Consider the following 15,915-nt stretch of genomic DNA (forward strand, 5'->3'; position numbering starts at 1 on the left):
CAAACAAAAAAAAAAAAAAAAAAAAAAAAAAAAAAAAAAAATCCATCTTGTCTAGTCACCTTTAAATACCTTTCATGGCTCAGATAATTTCTCAGTCAGAAACCCAGTTAAGATAGTCTTGACCAAGTAGAAACAGAATGCTAAGCCTTCCAAAAATTTATGAGAAGACTTGTTAGAATGTTCCAAAAGATACGACAGGCGGGGGATGCTGTGAAGCAAGAATGGAAGAAGCCCTCCTTCCTGGTATCAGCATGTAAGAAGTCAGAAATTAGACCTGGTATTGTCTTATCGCCAAAGGAATCAGAGCCACTGAAGGCCAAGAGTCCATTGAAATGTTTGATGTTTTAGAGCTTCAGCAGAAGACGTATTTACTATATTAATGGCAAATGTTAGGTTTCAGTCTAAAGAAAGAACTAAATTGTTATTGCCAGAATGATGGACTCAGTTGATCAAATTATGCTCAAATGTGTTCTCAGTATGTCTCCCAAAAGTCAGGAAAGATTTGCTGGCATGTCCCAAATGGAATTAATTTAAACTACCATTTAAGAAGCTGGCCATTAAGGGTCCAGTTTGAGCTTTGAATCAGTCTGAGCAGAGAGGCCTTATTATTTCTTCTATTTACAAATTAATTTTATCTTCAAGGGGGTATATCTGTCAGTACCCTGAGTATTTTTTCACCACATGGTGGGGGCTGACATGAAAAAAAATCAGACAGACGGGAGAATCTTCTTTGTCTCATACTTTGTTGTGCTTTGAGCAAATTTGTGAGATTAGCTGTTTTAAAAGCAGATTCCTAATATTAAGATTGGGTTTGTTGCAGCCTAGATCAAAATAACATCTCCATATATAACAAATATTTATTCATTCATTCATTGGCCATGCCATGCACATGCAGGATCTTACTTCCCCGACCCGCGGGGGATCAAACCCATGCCCCTGCAGTAGAAGCGTGGAGTCTTAACCACAGGACCGCCAGGGAAGTCCCAACAACCTTATTGTTAAATGAAAATAATTCTTTAACCCCATCATTTTAAAGTATATTGTATTCATGGAGCACTTTTGTATATGTCATCTTTAGGAGCCAGCAGATTCCTCTTTGAGATAAGTCCTACCTGTGCCACTGAAGGGGTCACTAGAGCCACGAGAAGTTCCAGTCCTAAACTAGTTAGTAAACTAATTTCTGTGGGAATTGTTTAACACTCTCTGCTAAGCATTGCTGCTTGCTTGGCTTGACTCATTAATATTCAGTAGTGTGGTTCAGAGCAGAGACTCTGAATCAGCCTGCCTGGGCTAAGTGAGCTGGGAAGTGTTACTTGACCTTGCTGAGCCTCAGTTTTCCTGCCTGTAAAACAGTGATCAGTAACCTCACAGAGGGGCTGTGAAGTTCTTAGATGAGACATGGCAGGTTGTAGCACAGTGCCTGGTGCACAGCAGGTTAACAAAAAATATTATTATTGCTATTATTTCCTGCATTTTAGTCAAGAATGTTATTTAATAATTTCTGTCCTCTAACAAAGATAAATTTGAGAAATTGTTAGCCACCCAGTGACTGTAGGATGCACATATACCTAAAGGAAAGAAAAATTCTTCTCCAACATTAGCAATAATGAAGAGACCAGGCCAAGGGCTCCAAGCTTAATGAAATCACATTAAAATTCAATTCCAAGGCCCAAGAAATCCAATCTCACTCTACTAAGGTCTTTGGTTTTTACTCTGTCTCCACAAACAGAGCCTAAGAGACTCACTCTTCTTTTTTGACTGTCCTGGGGCTGGAGATGACTGGGCTGCTGAAGTACTTGGCTGGTCTTCCTCCTCTTTTGTTTCAGTTTTTAATTCAGTGCCTCTCTCTTCTGTTTCTGTAGGTTCCACTTTACAGTCTTCTGCTTTAGTCTAAAAGGCAAGGTAGGAATTTTTGGTTTTCTAAAGACATGTAACTGAGAAGCAATAACATCATTATCTTACTTACTCTCCCCTGTGGATGTAGCTGAAGACCCTTTTTCATATGGAAATCAATAAAATAAGACCTAATTATAGAATACTTTCCTGTAACACGTTTGAGTTCCTAGACAGAGGTCCTAACCAAACAACAGCAGTAACTGCCCTACTCTCACCTCTGGAATATCCTCTGGCTGAGTATCTGCTGGTTCTGGTGCATCCACTTCCATTTTAGCCTCCATTTTCACTTCCTGTGAAGGCTGCTTCTCAGGAATGGCCTGAGAATTCACTTCCGTGCTACTAGTAGATGGAGGGTTTGATACCTGACCTTCGATGCTTACAGCTGGCTGGGAAAGCTGGGTAGAAAGAGGGGGAAAAACAAAAAGTTTGCCTATTACACACAACAAGATGGCATGATTAACTACCTATCTTTAGGCTAGTGTCATTACACCCACTGATGGTGCTTTCACTTACTCAACCTATTTTGCCCCCTTGAAGTAAATTACACTCAAGAATAGGAGACTGAGGACTTGCAAATATAGGTTGGCTGGTTGTAGATAAAAGAGTAGGCAACTGTTTCTTCAGTAACTCATTCTGTGGCAGTGTGCCTGGGAGGGGGGTTTCAGAAATGACTACCTCAGAGGAGTTCATGTTTATAGAAAAATGGAAAGAGAACAAGGATGACTGGCAATCTTTTCTTTTAAACTTCTCATTAGAAAAGGTTTCAAATGTACAGGAAAGTAGAGAGAATACTATGAACTCCCACAATAAGCAGCTGTTTTGAATCATCACACTCTAATGGGATAACGAGCAATCTGTTTTTCCCCTGTCTTCCAATAAGATATCTCATAATGAGAAATTAGTATTTCCAGAAACTATCCTACATAGAATTAAGTTTCCTTTCTGCATCCTGCCTTTCCTTACGTATCAGAAGCTAAGATGAACCAGTCATGGATAAGCAACGTTTTATGAAGTAGCTATAACTCATGGGGATCCTCAGTTTGCCAGTATGACAGAGAACTGAAATATTAGTATCAGTGATCAAGCAGAAAGTTTTAGATTGTGACACATAGAGTTCTATTAGTAAGGATGCAAGTATTAAATGTGCATTTGGATCTCTACTATATAGATAACAAGCCTTTCACAAGGAAGCTACCGGTTTGTTTCAGGCCTGTAGTTTTCTAATCTCTTACATGATGAATTTTCTAACTTTGGCTAGTACCACAGACACTCATAAATCGATGATTTTGTTCATTTGCTCTTGAGTACATCAGTTCATACTGTATGAAAAAATTCTTTAAATATCTGTAAAATTCACGTGGGGTATTAAATGTATTGTCGATGCTCTCCCTTTGTCACCTCTCCTTACATGCCTTCGAGCCTCGTAATACAACATGACCATGGTCAACATACGATCTAAACAAAATCTTTTGAGCTCCTCCTGTGTTAGGTACGACAGCAAGAAAAAAGAGAAAGAAGGTCTGTAACTATAAACAGATTCTAGTCTAACTGCGGAGACGACAATAAGAGAAGAAACAACACAGAAGAGAAACAGCACAGAGAATTCCCTGGCAGTCCAGTGATTAGGACTCGGCACTGTCACTGCCGTGGGCCCGGGCCAGGATCCCTGGTTGGGGAACTAAGATCCCACAAACCGTGTAATGCGGCCAAAAAAAAAAGGGAGAAAAGAAGAAAGAAACAGCACAGAAGCAGTGTAAAACTACAGCACAGCTGACACGATCCTGCTTAAAGCCCCATCTCTGCTTACTGGAGTTGCCGGCTGCGGAGGCAACAGTGGCGCCGTCGGGGTGGGCACAGAGGCTGCTGTACTCTGCTGGGACAGAGGCTGCTGCTGTGCCTGGTCAACTGAAGGAGCAGCAGGAAGTGAAGGCTGCACTTGGGGAGGAAGTTGTGTTGGTGGCGGTGTAGGCGTCTGTCTTGGAGGAGGATGTAGAGCCTGGGACTGTGGCCCAGGTGGCATGGCTGGAGGTGTAGGAACAGGGGCTGGAATTGCTGTTGCTGGTGGCTGCTGAGCCCCTATGCTTGGGGGAGTGTGGTGAGGGGTTGGGGTACGACTAGGTACAGGTGAGGGTGAGTTCTGATGCAGAGCTGGTTGAGGGAGAGGGGGACAGTGAATGTGGCTCCCTTGAGACCCAGGAGGCATTATAGGAGAGTTCACAGGGCAGGAAGAACTGGACATTTGTGCCTGTTAAAATGAAAAACATAAGACGCAATTCAGAACACAATTGAAAATCCAATCAATACAGTATGTAATTAAGTAGACTTAGTAATCCTTTCATGTTCAGAATACCATGTCCATAACTGTTCTTATTAAAAGCTTAATCATCTATTTCCACCCATTACTTGCTGTCACCCTTCTCTGTAAAAACCCAAATTAAGAGAAGTTCCAGGAATCACGGAAACAAGTTTAAAAAAACAACAACAACAAAAAACCCATTTGTGAGACATACTTGAGACACTGGTGCTTGACTGCCAGACGGAGCCAAAGGCATATTTGTTACATTCATTCCCTGTGTTGAGAACTGAGTCTGAGGAAGGAACTGGCTCTGGCTGGAAGGCTGCTGCATGCGAGGCCCATAGCCCATAGGCTGTACACATATACAAAAACAAAAACAAAAAAACACAGAGCACCAAATTGCTTTTTTTCAGTTATTCTACTATAGCTGGAATTACCAATTGCTCTGGCTCTGCTATGGGGAGGGTGGGGTAGGAAAGGAAGAAAGTGGTGCTACAACAGCTGACGCTCATGCCAAGATAATGGAGAACAGCCTCACAGCTTACCCAAGCCCATCGTCAAGAAATTCCACAAATGCATCTAGAACGAGGTACATAGGTAACTACCTATACACTCCGTTTGTTTTATAAGTGAGGAGAGCGAATCACAATTTCATGAGGTCTTTGTTTACGTAGGTGGTATTGTTAAAGCACAAACTATAAGACTCCATAGTGAGTAATTATGGATACCAAAGGCCAGGAACTTCAAAGTCTAAGAAAGGTATTTGTTTCATAGGTTAAAATGAATAAGACCCCTCATTAAACACAGCAGACTGGTACTAGACAACTCCAAAAAGGCTTAACAATTGGTAGTACTAACTAACTCTGAGAGGCAGGGTAAGGGTTGGGGACAAATATTGAAAGCTGGATGACAGGTTTAGAATTTGCACAAGGAGCAGTGAGATGCTCAGAGGCCATCTTCTCCACTCTCTAAAATCAGGCAACTGCCCCTCCATCACCCTTGACAGTTTTCTGCCTGGGTAGGTTCTGTGTTTGGGGAAGAGAGGCATTATGGAAGAGAGATGACTGTGTCAAAGTATGCAGACTACTCAACACTGAGACTCCAGGCAGTGGCGACTGGCTGTTCTTACAAGCTTTCTAGTACTGTGACTATATATGAACAGTATTTGGAAGGAAATCTTTCTTTTAGTGTTTATTTTATATAAATTATAATCAAGAAAGTCCTTAACGATACAGGATCCTATAATAAATATACTTTAGACACCTGCTTTTCCCACTTAAAGCTGTAAACACCTGTCATGCCATCATATAAATTCTGAAATTATTGCTTATGAAGCATTCCAATTTACAGATGTACTGTAATTTAAAAATAATCCCTTACAGTACATTCAGGCTATGACCTTTTCCTAAAACACAGTACATAACGTAGCATCCTTAATATGAATTTTCTTCAAATTATATCTTTTTTTTTTTTTGCGGTACGCAGGCCTCTCCCGTTGCAGAGCACAGGCTCCGGACGCGCAGGCTCAGCGGCCATGGCTCACAGGCCTAGCTGCTCCACACAATGTGGGATCTTCCCCGACCGGGGCACGAACCCGTGTCCCCTCATCAGCAGGCGGACTCTCAACCACTGCGCCACCAGGGAAGCCCTTCAAATTATATCCTTTTAGTATCTCAAGAATTATTTCTGTAGGATAAATTTCTAAAAACAACGCATACAGGTAAAAAAGGTAGGTGAAAATTAAGGACTTTAGTATTCTCTGCCTAATTGTGGTATATGGTTTAGTTTTAATTATTTAATCATGTCTATATTAAGGACAAATACAACAGAATTATAGAAAAAAATCAGCGTTAAGAATTAATTATGTATAGTTAGCTGTTTAAGCAAGTGTGAGAATTTGTTCTCTGAAAGAAAAAAGGATTTTAAAAATGTCAAGTAAAGGCCAAAGATTACTCAGAGGTCAAACTTACCGGGTTGAGAGTTCCAGGTTGAGCTAACTGTCCATGGTGCTGAAGAGGAGAGGTTTGCCGGGGTCCAATAGGGGGCTGGGGCATACTCATCTGGCCAAATTGATTCAAACCTGTGAGTAAGTGTAAAATATTAGATCTGAACACCTTCATGTAATTGGAGAATAAAAGAGTTCTTATTTATGATTCTATGTCACTGTATCAGGACAAAGAAAGGCACCTGCTTCCAACTGTGAATCTCTGTTTAATTCACAGCAGCCACAGAAGGGCACTGTTAATGATTGTATGGTCTCTGAACCAAATTTTACAATCTGGAATAAATTTCATCTTGGCTAGTTGTTTTTAAAATGGATGCTTGATCATTTAATGTCTTTTGCCCCTTGACCTGTCAGCCAATCTGCTCTTCACCCTTCCTTCCTCCCTGGGCTCCTACTCTAATAAAAGGCTTTCTGATTTCTCAGGCAGGTAATTATGACAGCTGCTGCTGGCCTGCGGCAGGTGTAATCTTGTAATACACTAGGAACTCTGTTAGAAAAAAGCCATGGTTAAGTACACCGATTTCCCTCATAATTTACCAGGTTGTGGAGTTATCCGAGGCATCATCTGGTTTGGCACACTGCCACGGATCATAGATGGATCAGGTAGAGGGCCATCTAGGATGGAATACAGAAATGGTTAGAAATGCATCTTTTAGGCAGCCATTCCCCTTTAAAAACTGAAGTATAACTTACAGAATTCAGTCTGAATATCAAAAAAATAAAGCTATGAACCAGACAGGAACCTGAAGAAAATGTTATTTCTGGAACACAAGAAAATGCCTCCAAATGGTTTTAGTACATTTCTTTATGAACCAGGGTGCTTTCAGCACTGACAGGACAATAATATAAAAGCTCATATTTAAACAGACGAATACAGCATTTAATATGCTGTTATTTGATCAAGACTGATTATTTCATTGGTATGAAGCATACCTCTACAGACAATAGGCACAGATTCTGTCAGTCACCAGGTTTGACTATGTACCCCAATGATGTGCTTTTATGCATACAAGCCCGCTGTGAACAGACTTTAAATAGTACATATTACACTGCACTTTACCTCATCACGCAGCTCTTAAAACAAATACAAAAATAGACATAACTAAGAATGATGAAAATATACATATGTATATACTCTAAATGTATATTAAGGAAACTAGCACTTTTAATATGAAAATAGTTTCCTTGGTTTGCTCACTAATTATGTTTATGGTATCTTCCGTTTTTTTCTTCTTTCTTTAAAGCTTCCAGGTAGGGCTTCTTTGGTGGCGCAGTGGTTGGGAATCCGCCTGCCAATGCAGGTGACACGGGTTCGAGCCCTGGCCTGGGAAGATCCCACATGCTGCGGAGCAACTGAGCCTGTGTGCCACAACTACTGAGCCTGCGCTCTAGCGCCCTCGAGCCACAGCTACTGAGCCCGCGTGCCACAACTACTGAAGCCCGTGTGCCTAGAGCCCGTGCTCCACAACAAGAGAAGTCACCGCAATGAGAAGCTCGCACACTGCAATGAGGAGTGGCCCCTGCTCGCTGCAACTAGAGAAAAGCAATGAAGCAGCAACAAAGACCCAACGCAGCCAGAAACAATAAATAATATAATAAATAAATTCATTAAAAAAAAAGCTACCAGGTAGTATTTACTTTAGAGACCTTTCTCATTTCATTTTATATTTGCTTCAGTATTCTCTGTAGTACTTTTGATTTTTTGGTTTAAAGTTTAAAAAATTTGGATTCTTCTACAATTAATTCCTGTGTATGGGGTAAGACAGGAATCTCAGTCTGTAAACACATACTTAGGGCTACTCCGTTCCACTAATATTTGTCCCTACCCTACTGCACCAGTACCATCCTGTTTTTATTTTAACGTAACACTACAGTTTAACATCTGATAAACTTTTAACTTGGCTCAAATTTCTGAAGAATTCAAGTAAATTCTACCACACCCAAGTATCTCAAATTTGTCTACTTGTCTCTGTATCTTAGTTACTGCCCTAGTTCAAACCATTAGCACTGAGGCAGTGTCCACAACTCTAGTCTTGACTTTGTTTCTGAACAATTGTTCTCATACCTACTCAAAAAATACCTGCATTTTCCCTTGCTAGTGGGGCCTCTGTGTATGCTGTTCCCTCTGCCAGAAATGCTATTCTCAATTCTTTTCACATCATGGCTCAATGAGAAAATATATCTAGCACAACACTGCAGTTAACAAACGAGGCTGCTAAAAGTTCTCCATTTGACTACTTCAAGGCCTGTGGGGGGTGAATTTCTCAGCCCACTTATAATCCACTAATGGCCTAAGAGTTGGTACCTGCTGGCTCATTTGGCACTATCTATAGGTAGCCAGTTTTCCCTGACTCAAGAAACATAGGTTTTCCCTATCATAGCCTTTCACACATCATTTAAGTAGCCTGTATTTTTCCTCACCGTTGTGTACCCACACCATATTTCACTGCTTGGAACCTAGTAATGAATCAATAAATGAATAATGGAATGCATGATCATCTTGGCTATCCAGTTAATTCATTAGGTCAAGAAGGCTGAAACTGTCAAGATGAATTTCAAATGATGCTTCTAAAAAATAAACAGTTCTTAGACTTTGAACATATTGGGTCAAGAAGAAAGTGTGACAACGTAAGTAACATATTGTTTAGGATGTATCAAAGCCAGTAAGGCATCTGAACCTGCTCAGTCTACATCTATTGGCTGGCTGCCTACCATATGCAAATCAGTGAAAACCTGTGGACTATCACTTCCTAGCTGTCACTATGACAGAATAATATCTTTGGCACTAAAAATGATGCCATATTGTCAAGTCATGTCCAGAAATTTCAATATACTGTTCAGCTTACTGTTTTTACTAGAGAATGAATTATTTTCTTTGAAAAGGCAAAAAAGAGTCATTTGAAAGCTCTAGAATAGTTACACAAGCTAATGCAAATTAGTGAATTTGGTTAGGTACCGTTTTATTTCAGTTTCTCCCCAAAATAAATATAATAAAAAGCACTTACTAGAAGTCATTCCTGGTTGTGGCTGCCCCATGTTAGGCCCTGGGTTCATGGAAACTGGCACCATGCTTGCAGCACTTGGTAGCATGTTCTGTTTTTGTAGTCTAGTCCTTCGTTTTTCTTCCAGTTCTTTCTGGATCTTATAGATCTTCTCAGCTAGCAGGTGGTAGTATTCCGCCTTTTTGAATTTTGAAAATAGAGATGAGGAAAAAAGAGGGACTACCATCAGGTAAAAAAAAATGAACTAAGAACAGACATTAGCTTCATTTAAAAAGGTAGGCAGAAATGAAAACGGAGAAGAGTAAATCTAATCTACTTTCCTACAACATTAAAAATACAAGCTCATGTTTGGAATGATCATATGAATAGCTGCTATATAATGAACCTACATAGTAAAGCATGACTTTTCAAAGTAGGTTTACAATTTACAGCATGTGGGAAGAATATGCTACATTTTGAAAAAGTGCCAATTTAGGGAGGAAGGTTCAACTGATACAGAAATACTACTTGAGATGAAAATACTAAGCAGCTGATTCACCATATTCTAGTGAAAATAGCACAGAGCTGGTAACAGCTCAACCACTTTTTAGCTGACAGAAGGACAACCCAGATAAAGTGCCACATGAGTGCACTGTATTATTAAGAGGAAAAATGTAAGATTCTTGACGGACACTTTAAGAAAACTGCTTTGTTGTCGTGACTCCACAGTGAGAATAAGACAGGATGGCTAAAGGGTGTCCTCTAAAGTATAGTATTCTGTGTACGTGCAACTAAGAGGAATAAACTAAACAGCCAGAAGAGGTCCACTTTTGCCTTGAGTAGAAAAAAACAGATGCTCACTCGATTGTTTGCAGATTCATACATGTCCCCTTCCACTTTCCGGGCATATGCAACCAGGTTTTCCATCCGTCTGTCTTTTAAAGCAGCAGGATCCGGAGTAGGAAATATGGCTTGAACACTAGGAATAGAAAATCCTTCCACTGTTATATCATGTCAGCATTTTTTTACTCACCATATAAGTACACAGTATTTTAAATGTCTTCCTGATTAGTATTTACTCATTTTTATACAACGAACACTTTAGGTAAAATTTTAAAATGAGGTATGAGATGTCTTCAAATATAAATTACTGACCAAAATGAAAGTGTCTCTCTGTGGTAATGAAAGGGTTTTCCTGATCAGAATTAAGAAATGACTCCATAAAAATACTCTCAGGTCCCAGTCACTCTAACGTAGAGCAAAAAACTTATACTGTGGGACTTCCGTGGTGGTACAGTGGTTAAGAATCCGCCTGCCAATGCAGGGGACACGGGTTTGAGCCCTGGTCCGGGAAGATCCCACATGCTGCGGAGCAACTAAGCCCGTGCGCCACAACTACTGAGCCTGGACTCTAGAGCCCATGAGCCACAACTACTGAGCCCACGTGCCGCAGCTACTGAAGTCCGTGTGCCTAGAGCCCGTGCTCCATAACAAAAGAAGCCACCGCAATGAGAAGCCCATGCGCCTCAATGAAGAGTAGCCCCCGCTCGCTGCAACTAGAGAAAGTCCGCGCACAGCAATGAAGACCCAACGCAGCCACAAATAAATAAATAAATAAAATTAAAAAAAAAAACTTATACTGTGCTATTTGCATAAAGGAAGTGAGAAAACCTGACCTTTGTCGAAGTACCAAGTAACAACAGCCTTAAGATCCTTCTACTCTCTTTATTCAGCTTAGTAAAATAAAACTGAATAATCTCTACAAAATCTTAAATGATCAAAAACTTAAAGGGAAGGGAACAAAAATGCATAATAATTCTGCTAAATTCAATGTCTTTTGCTCTCTAGCAATTCCCTGCAAAATGCTTGGCACTAACTTTCCTGAAGGTTGACAAAATGTTATGTCAGCTACTAATTTTATCATCTGGACATCTCATGTTCAGTTGTGTATTATACCTGAAATAACCAAGTGGAGAAGAAATAAATGGAAAACCCGAATTAGTAAAAAATTTGCAAGCACATAATAAACATTTAACATCAAGTCAAATGATCAATCCCAAATAATCTATTGTGATCACAAGATAAGTTTGTTTTGGTTATTTGTTATTAATTCAGTATTAAAATCTCAGATTTTTCTCCTTGTGTCAAATTCCATTACTGATGCTATCATTTGAGAACTCCTAAATGAAGCTCAAGTTGAATTAGTAGGCCAATGTAACATAAAAATAAGAAGATAAAAGACAGACCACATGGTTCTAAGCCAATACAAAATTGGATGAATTGAAGGAGATCCCTCTATTAAGTGTAAGGGAAATGAAAAAAGACTGATTCTTCCAAGAAAAAAAAAAAATGCTGCATTTTGTTTGAAGTATAAACTCTCTAATCAGTAAGGGCAGAGCTCTATCTTTAGGATACTGGGCACATTACATTTTACCACTCTATATGCCTTCCCCCTCTTTCATCCAACAAGACAGTGCTTGTGAGGCAGTGTGCCTGGCATACATAAACTTCACACCTAACAGTGCAGGGGTATTTCACAAACTACTACAATGTGCACATTTGGAGGACCAGAAGACCACAGAGAGGCCACCCAAACAGATTCAATTTGTCAAGATAATAAAAGCCTTACCAAGGATAACAACAGAAGACAGTGTTGCCTCTACCACTCTAATGATCTAAGACCTAGATTTTCTTTTAAAATATGAGTTTTGTAAAGATAGTATTAAATGAATAATTTTTTTTTTTTGCGGTACATGGGCCTCTCACTGGTGTGGCCTCTCCCGTTGCAGAGCACAGGCTCCGGACGCGCAGGCTCAGCGGCCATGGCTCACGGGCCCAGTCGCTCTGCGGCATGTGGGATCCTCCCACACCGGGGCTCGAACCTGTGTCCCCTGCATCGGCAGGCGGACTCCCAACCACCTAAGCTCTAAATGAATAGTTTTTAACTAATATATATTGATTATTGTTGCTAGGCAGAATCATTCACACACCATTAAAGGCTGAAAGACTCCTAACAAATGATGGTGAAAATGTTGAGAAGCAGAGAATAGGAAGCAGGAAAGCCATAGAAGTAGCAGCAGCCAGGCTATAGGAAAATCAGTAATATTTCTCTTGTGTTTAAGTGCCTGGCAGATCGGTAGCATGTTGACCTGGTAACTCCTTATGAATAAGACAAGCCGACAATCTTACAGTTTGTGAACAAGATGATTTCGAAGATCCTGAGTAATATCTTCATGCCATTGTTTCCGAATTCCAGTACTGGATGGTTGAGCTGCTGTTGGCATAGGACCCAGGGAGGCCACACTGGCATTTTCACTCATCATTGGGCTTTTAAAAGGAGTGAAATAGTTTTAGTGAAGAAGGGTAGGAGAAGGAGGATCTCATTTAAGTAGAGCTGACAGTGATGACTGCAATAGGACCAATACACTATGACAAGTCTATTTACACATAAAGAAGTCTGGGGGAAATGGTGTGTATGTATTTGTACTTGTGTGAGGGAAAAGAGTTAAACCCACAACATTTCTTTGTGTGAAGGGGTAGGTGATGTCTTGTGTTTAAAAGACTAAGTCTTGTGTTATTAGACTAAGCTGTCACTTTGACACAGCTTATCCCAGGGAATCCACTGGGCAATGGATTAATTGTTAACACTGGGATAGAGCAAACTCGTTTTTTAAGCAGCTGCATTTGGAACTTTCTACTGTATGTGGGAAGGTGTCAGTTACCCCAAATAATTGATACAATTTCTAAAGAGGTTATAGAGAGCTTAAAGAATAAACTCAAACATATTATTTGTCTTCATTCATCAAGGATATCTTCAAATCAAGCAAACTAAAAAAACTCAAGGAATTCTAACAAGTGTCTGAAATCTGACAAAGGGCACAACCCAAGATAAAACTTACTTTTGAGAATTTATGGCTGAATGCAACATCGAGTCAGAAAGAAGATTCGACGTTTGAACCCCTACACCTCCATTTACTCCCATAGGACTAGCACCTAGGTCAAAACAAAAAGCAAGACAGAGTATTTTAAATACCAACAACGACAATAAAAACAACAAAAACGGATGAAGAGAAAGGAAAAGCTATGAAAGTACTAGAAGAAAATATCACAGAAATTTTTATCCTTTTAAAGTAAGACCCAAAACAGGAGTCTTAAGGACATTTAGAAATTTGAGTAATAAGTAAAATAATCACCATAGACAAAGTCAAGAGACAGAAGACAAATCGGGAGAAAAAATGCTAGCATTGTATATAATAAACAATCATTTGCGATATAATTAGCAACACATATATAAAGGCTAACACACAAAGTACCTTTACAACCCAGTGAGAAAAAGATGAAGAATCCAAGAGGAAAGGAATAGGCAATTTACATAAAAAAGAAATAAAACAGCTTTAAAAGTATGCAAATATGTTCAACTGCATTTAAAGTAAAACTTAAAGTAATGTATTTTTCATGTACGAAAATATGAAAACTTTTTTTTTTCTTTTGGCCGTGTGGCTTGAGGGATCTTAGTGGCTTATGGGATCTTAGTTACCCAGCCAGGGACCGAAACTATGCCCTCTGCAGTGGAAGCCTGGAGTCCTAACCACTGGACTGCCAGGGAATTCCTGTGAAAACTTTTTTATAAAGTCTGAGAATACCAAGTGTTGAGAAAGGTTTGGGAAAAGAAGCATTTTCAATAAAAACTCATAGATGTGTAAACTGACCCACTCTTGGGAGAGCTATTTGTTAACTGCTAAACAAATGAAAAAATGCGTGCATATATTCACTGACTTAGGATTTCCTCTTGATATTGTCTTACAGTTATATATGTATGGACAGACATAAGAGTAATGATGTTAAAAGGAGCTAAAAAACTAGAACCAAAATTGTTTAGGGAACTGAATTAATATATGCAGGTGCTTTCATAAGCACAATCTATGTATGATGACCCCTAGGGAGGGGAATGAAAAACAGTGTTTGGGTTAAACATTTTTAATTGAATACTCCTTCAAATTGGCTTGAATAGCTCTATGTACATATATTAACTTTTTCGATTAATCATTTTAATGAATATTATTTCTTTAAAAACAAACAATATTTACACTAAACCAGATTTTCGTGTGGTTAAAAATTTTTCTGATATACAATTTTATTAATATACCCTCCAAGATATTAAAAAAAAAGAAAAAACTTCCGTAAAATGAAAATAATTGACTAGATTTCTAGACAAAGGCTAATAAAAATCCTGCTGCCTTCTTTCATCATGCTTCCCAAATGCTTAGGCAGAACTCTGCTTCTGACATCATCAAGGCAGGCTCTAAAATGTAGTTGCTGGTAGTGGTCTACTTGTCACTATGAACACTCCACGTGTGAATACTCATTTTTAGAAAAATTACGTACCCTTAACACAGATTTGTTTTACTGGTCGTAAGAATATGAAGGTAAAAGAAAAAGTGATTACACTATGTATCAATTTGCTTATCTTACTGCCTTCTGATGGTGCATGAAAACACAGCCAAACATTCCCTCTGAAGTATCCGGGTCCATTACTGCAAGTAATGGCTCCATAATAACTTGAGAAGGATACCCTTATATAGGTTCGCATTCAAGACCCTAAGAGTGAGCATTCACTTGAGAATACAAAAATGTAGGAAGAAAGACACTACTGGCACTGAGAGAATAAGTCAGAAAGAAAATGAACAAAAAAAGAATTCAAGGCACCTAATATTCAGTGAGTGTGTGTGTGTGTGTGTGTGTGTGTGTGTGTGTGTGTGTGTATTTTTTAAAGCCCTAGGGGGAATCCTAAGCCATAGGAGAATACGTATTTTTTCTAAGCCCTAACACAATCTTTACAGAATAAGTGAGTTCAATAGAAACCAGAAGATTAAGAATGTGGTCAAATATGGTCATGGAAGGCTTACAGTAAAAAGCTCTAATTTGGAGTTCTGGAGTGGATTCCCTCTTGCCCTCCCTGTTACAGAGTCTCTATAACCTGATACATGTAGTAGAGATCTTGCTATTTTGCCTATTTAGTCACTTACCTGCCCATCCAAACTAGAGATGTTTCCAAAGTAGGGATCATGCCCCCTTTAGTATGTTTTTTTCAGCACACAGCACATCTAAGTGAATGCTGTTTTTATTCAAATGCCCTTGTCACTCACAGGTACCTAAAATTTATAACTCTGAGAATGTCCCTGCATTACAGGACTTTGGTATAAAATGAAAAATTACTTCAAAGGAGGCCTTTGACTATCTGGCTTGTGCCTGAAGAAAAGAAACCATGATGACATTTTATGTTTGTTTTACACCAGTTTTCAAGATGGGCTCTGACACAACAAAGAAATATTTGAGGTATTCTAAAAGTACTGGCTCACAATGATGGTTATTATCAAAAAGGCACCGTTAACTCAGTAATGAGAAATGGAAAAACCTGATTAATCTTAATTCTAAAAAATTTTTTAAAAAGACACTGAGAAAGGGGGAAAAAGAAATCCAAGAAGCTAGTTAACTTTCAAATAATCTTGTGGGTATATATAAATGTACATACAAATACACAGATGATACAAGAGAAGATGACAAGAACTAAACTGGTAATTATACACAGAAACTTGAAAAAGTAATGGGAAACAACCAATTACAAAAATGAAAATCTAGGCCAGGGGTAGACAGCTGCATTGGGTCAAGATCCTAAAGCTCAAGGAAGATGCACTCTACATAACTTCGAAAGAGAGAGGAAAAAAGCAATCATAAGT

The 15,915-nt window shown here is 39.2% G+C and overlaps 1 protein-coding gene across 1 annotated transcript in view; it reads right to left on the reverse strand.

The window, feature by feature from the left end:
• The window catches only part of EP300 (EP300 lysine acetyltransferase), a 75,662-nt gene that overhangs the window by 24,341 nt on the left and 35,406 nt on the right, over nt 1-15,915 (reverse strand). Inside the window, exons 7-16 of the mRNA XM_024737410.1 lie at nt 13,078-13,171; nt 12,368-12,505; nt 10,040-10,157; nt 9,203-9,377; nt 6,735-6,812; nt 6,163-6,272; nt 4,407-4,544; nt 3,704-4,141; nt 2,112-2,291; nt 1,746-1,890 (exon numbers count right to left, since the gene is read on the reverse strand). Of these exons, the coding sequence (XP_024593178.1) occupies nt 1,746-1,890; nt 2,112-2,291; nt 3,704-4,141; nt 4,407-4,544; nt 6,163-6,272; nt 6,735-6,812; nt 9,203-9,377; nt 10,040-10,157; nt 12,368-12,505; nt 13,078-13,171 (1,614 nt within the window). The remainder of the gene's footprint in view (nt 1-1,745; nt 1,891-2,111; nt 2,292-3,703; nt 4,142-4,406; nt 4,545-6,162; nt 6,273-6,734; nt 6,813-9,202; nt 9,378-10,039; nt 10,158-12,367; nt 12,506-13,077; nt 13,172-15,915) is intronic.

Source organism: Neophocaena asiaeorientalis, unplaced genomic scaffold (genome assembly GCF_003031525.2).
Source record: "Neophocaena asiaeorientalis asiaeorientalis breed wild unplaced genomic scaffold, Neophocaena_asiaeorientalis_V1.1 scaffold242, whole genome shotgun sequence".
NCBI lineage: Eukaryota > Metazoa > Chordata > Mammalia > Artiodactyla > Phocoenidae > Neophocaena > Neophocaena asiaeorientalis.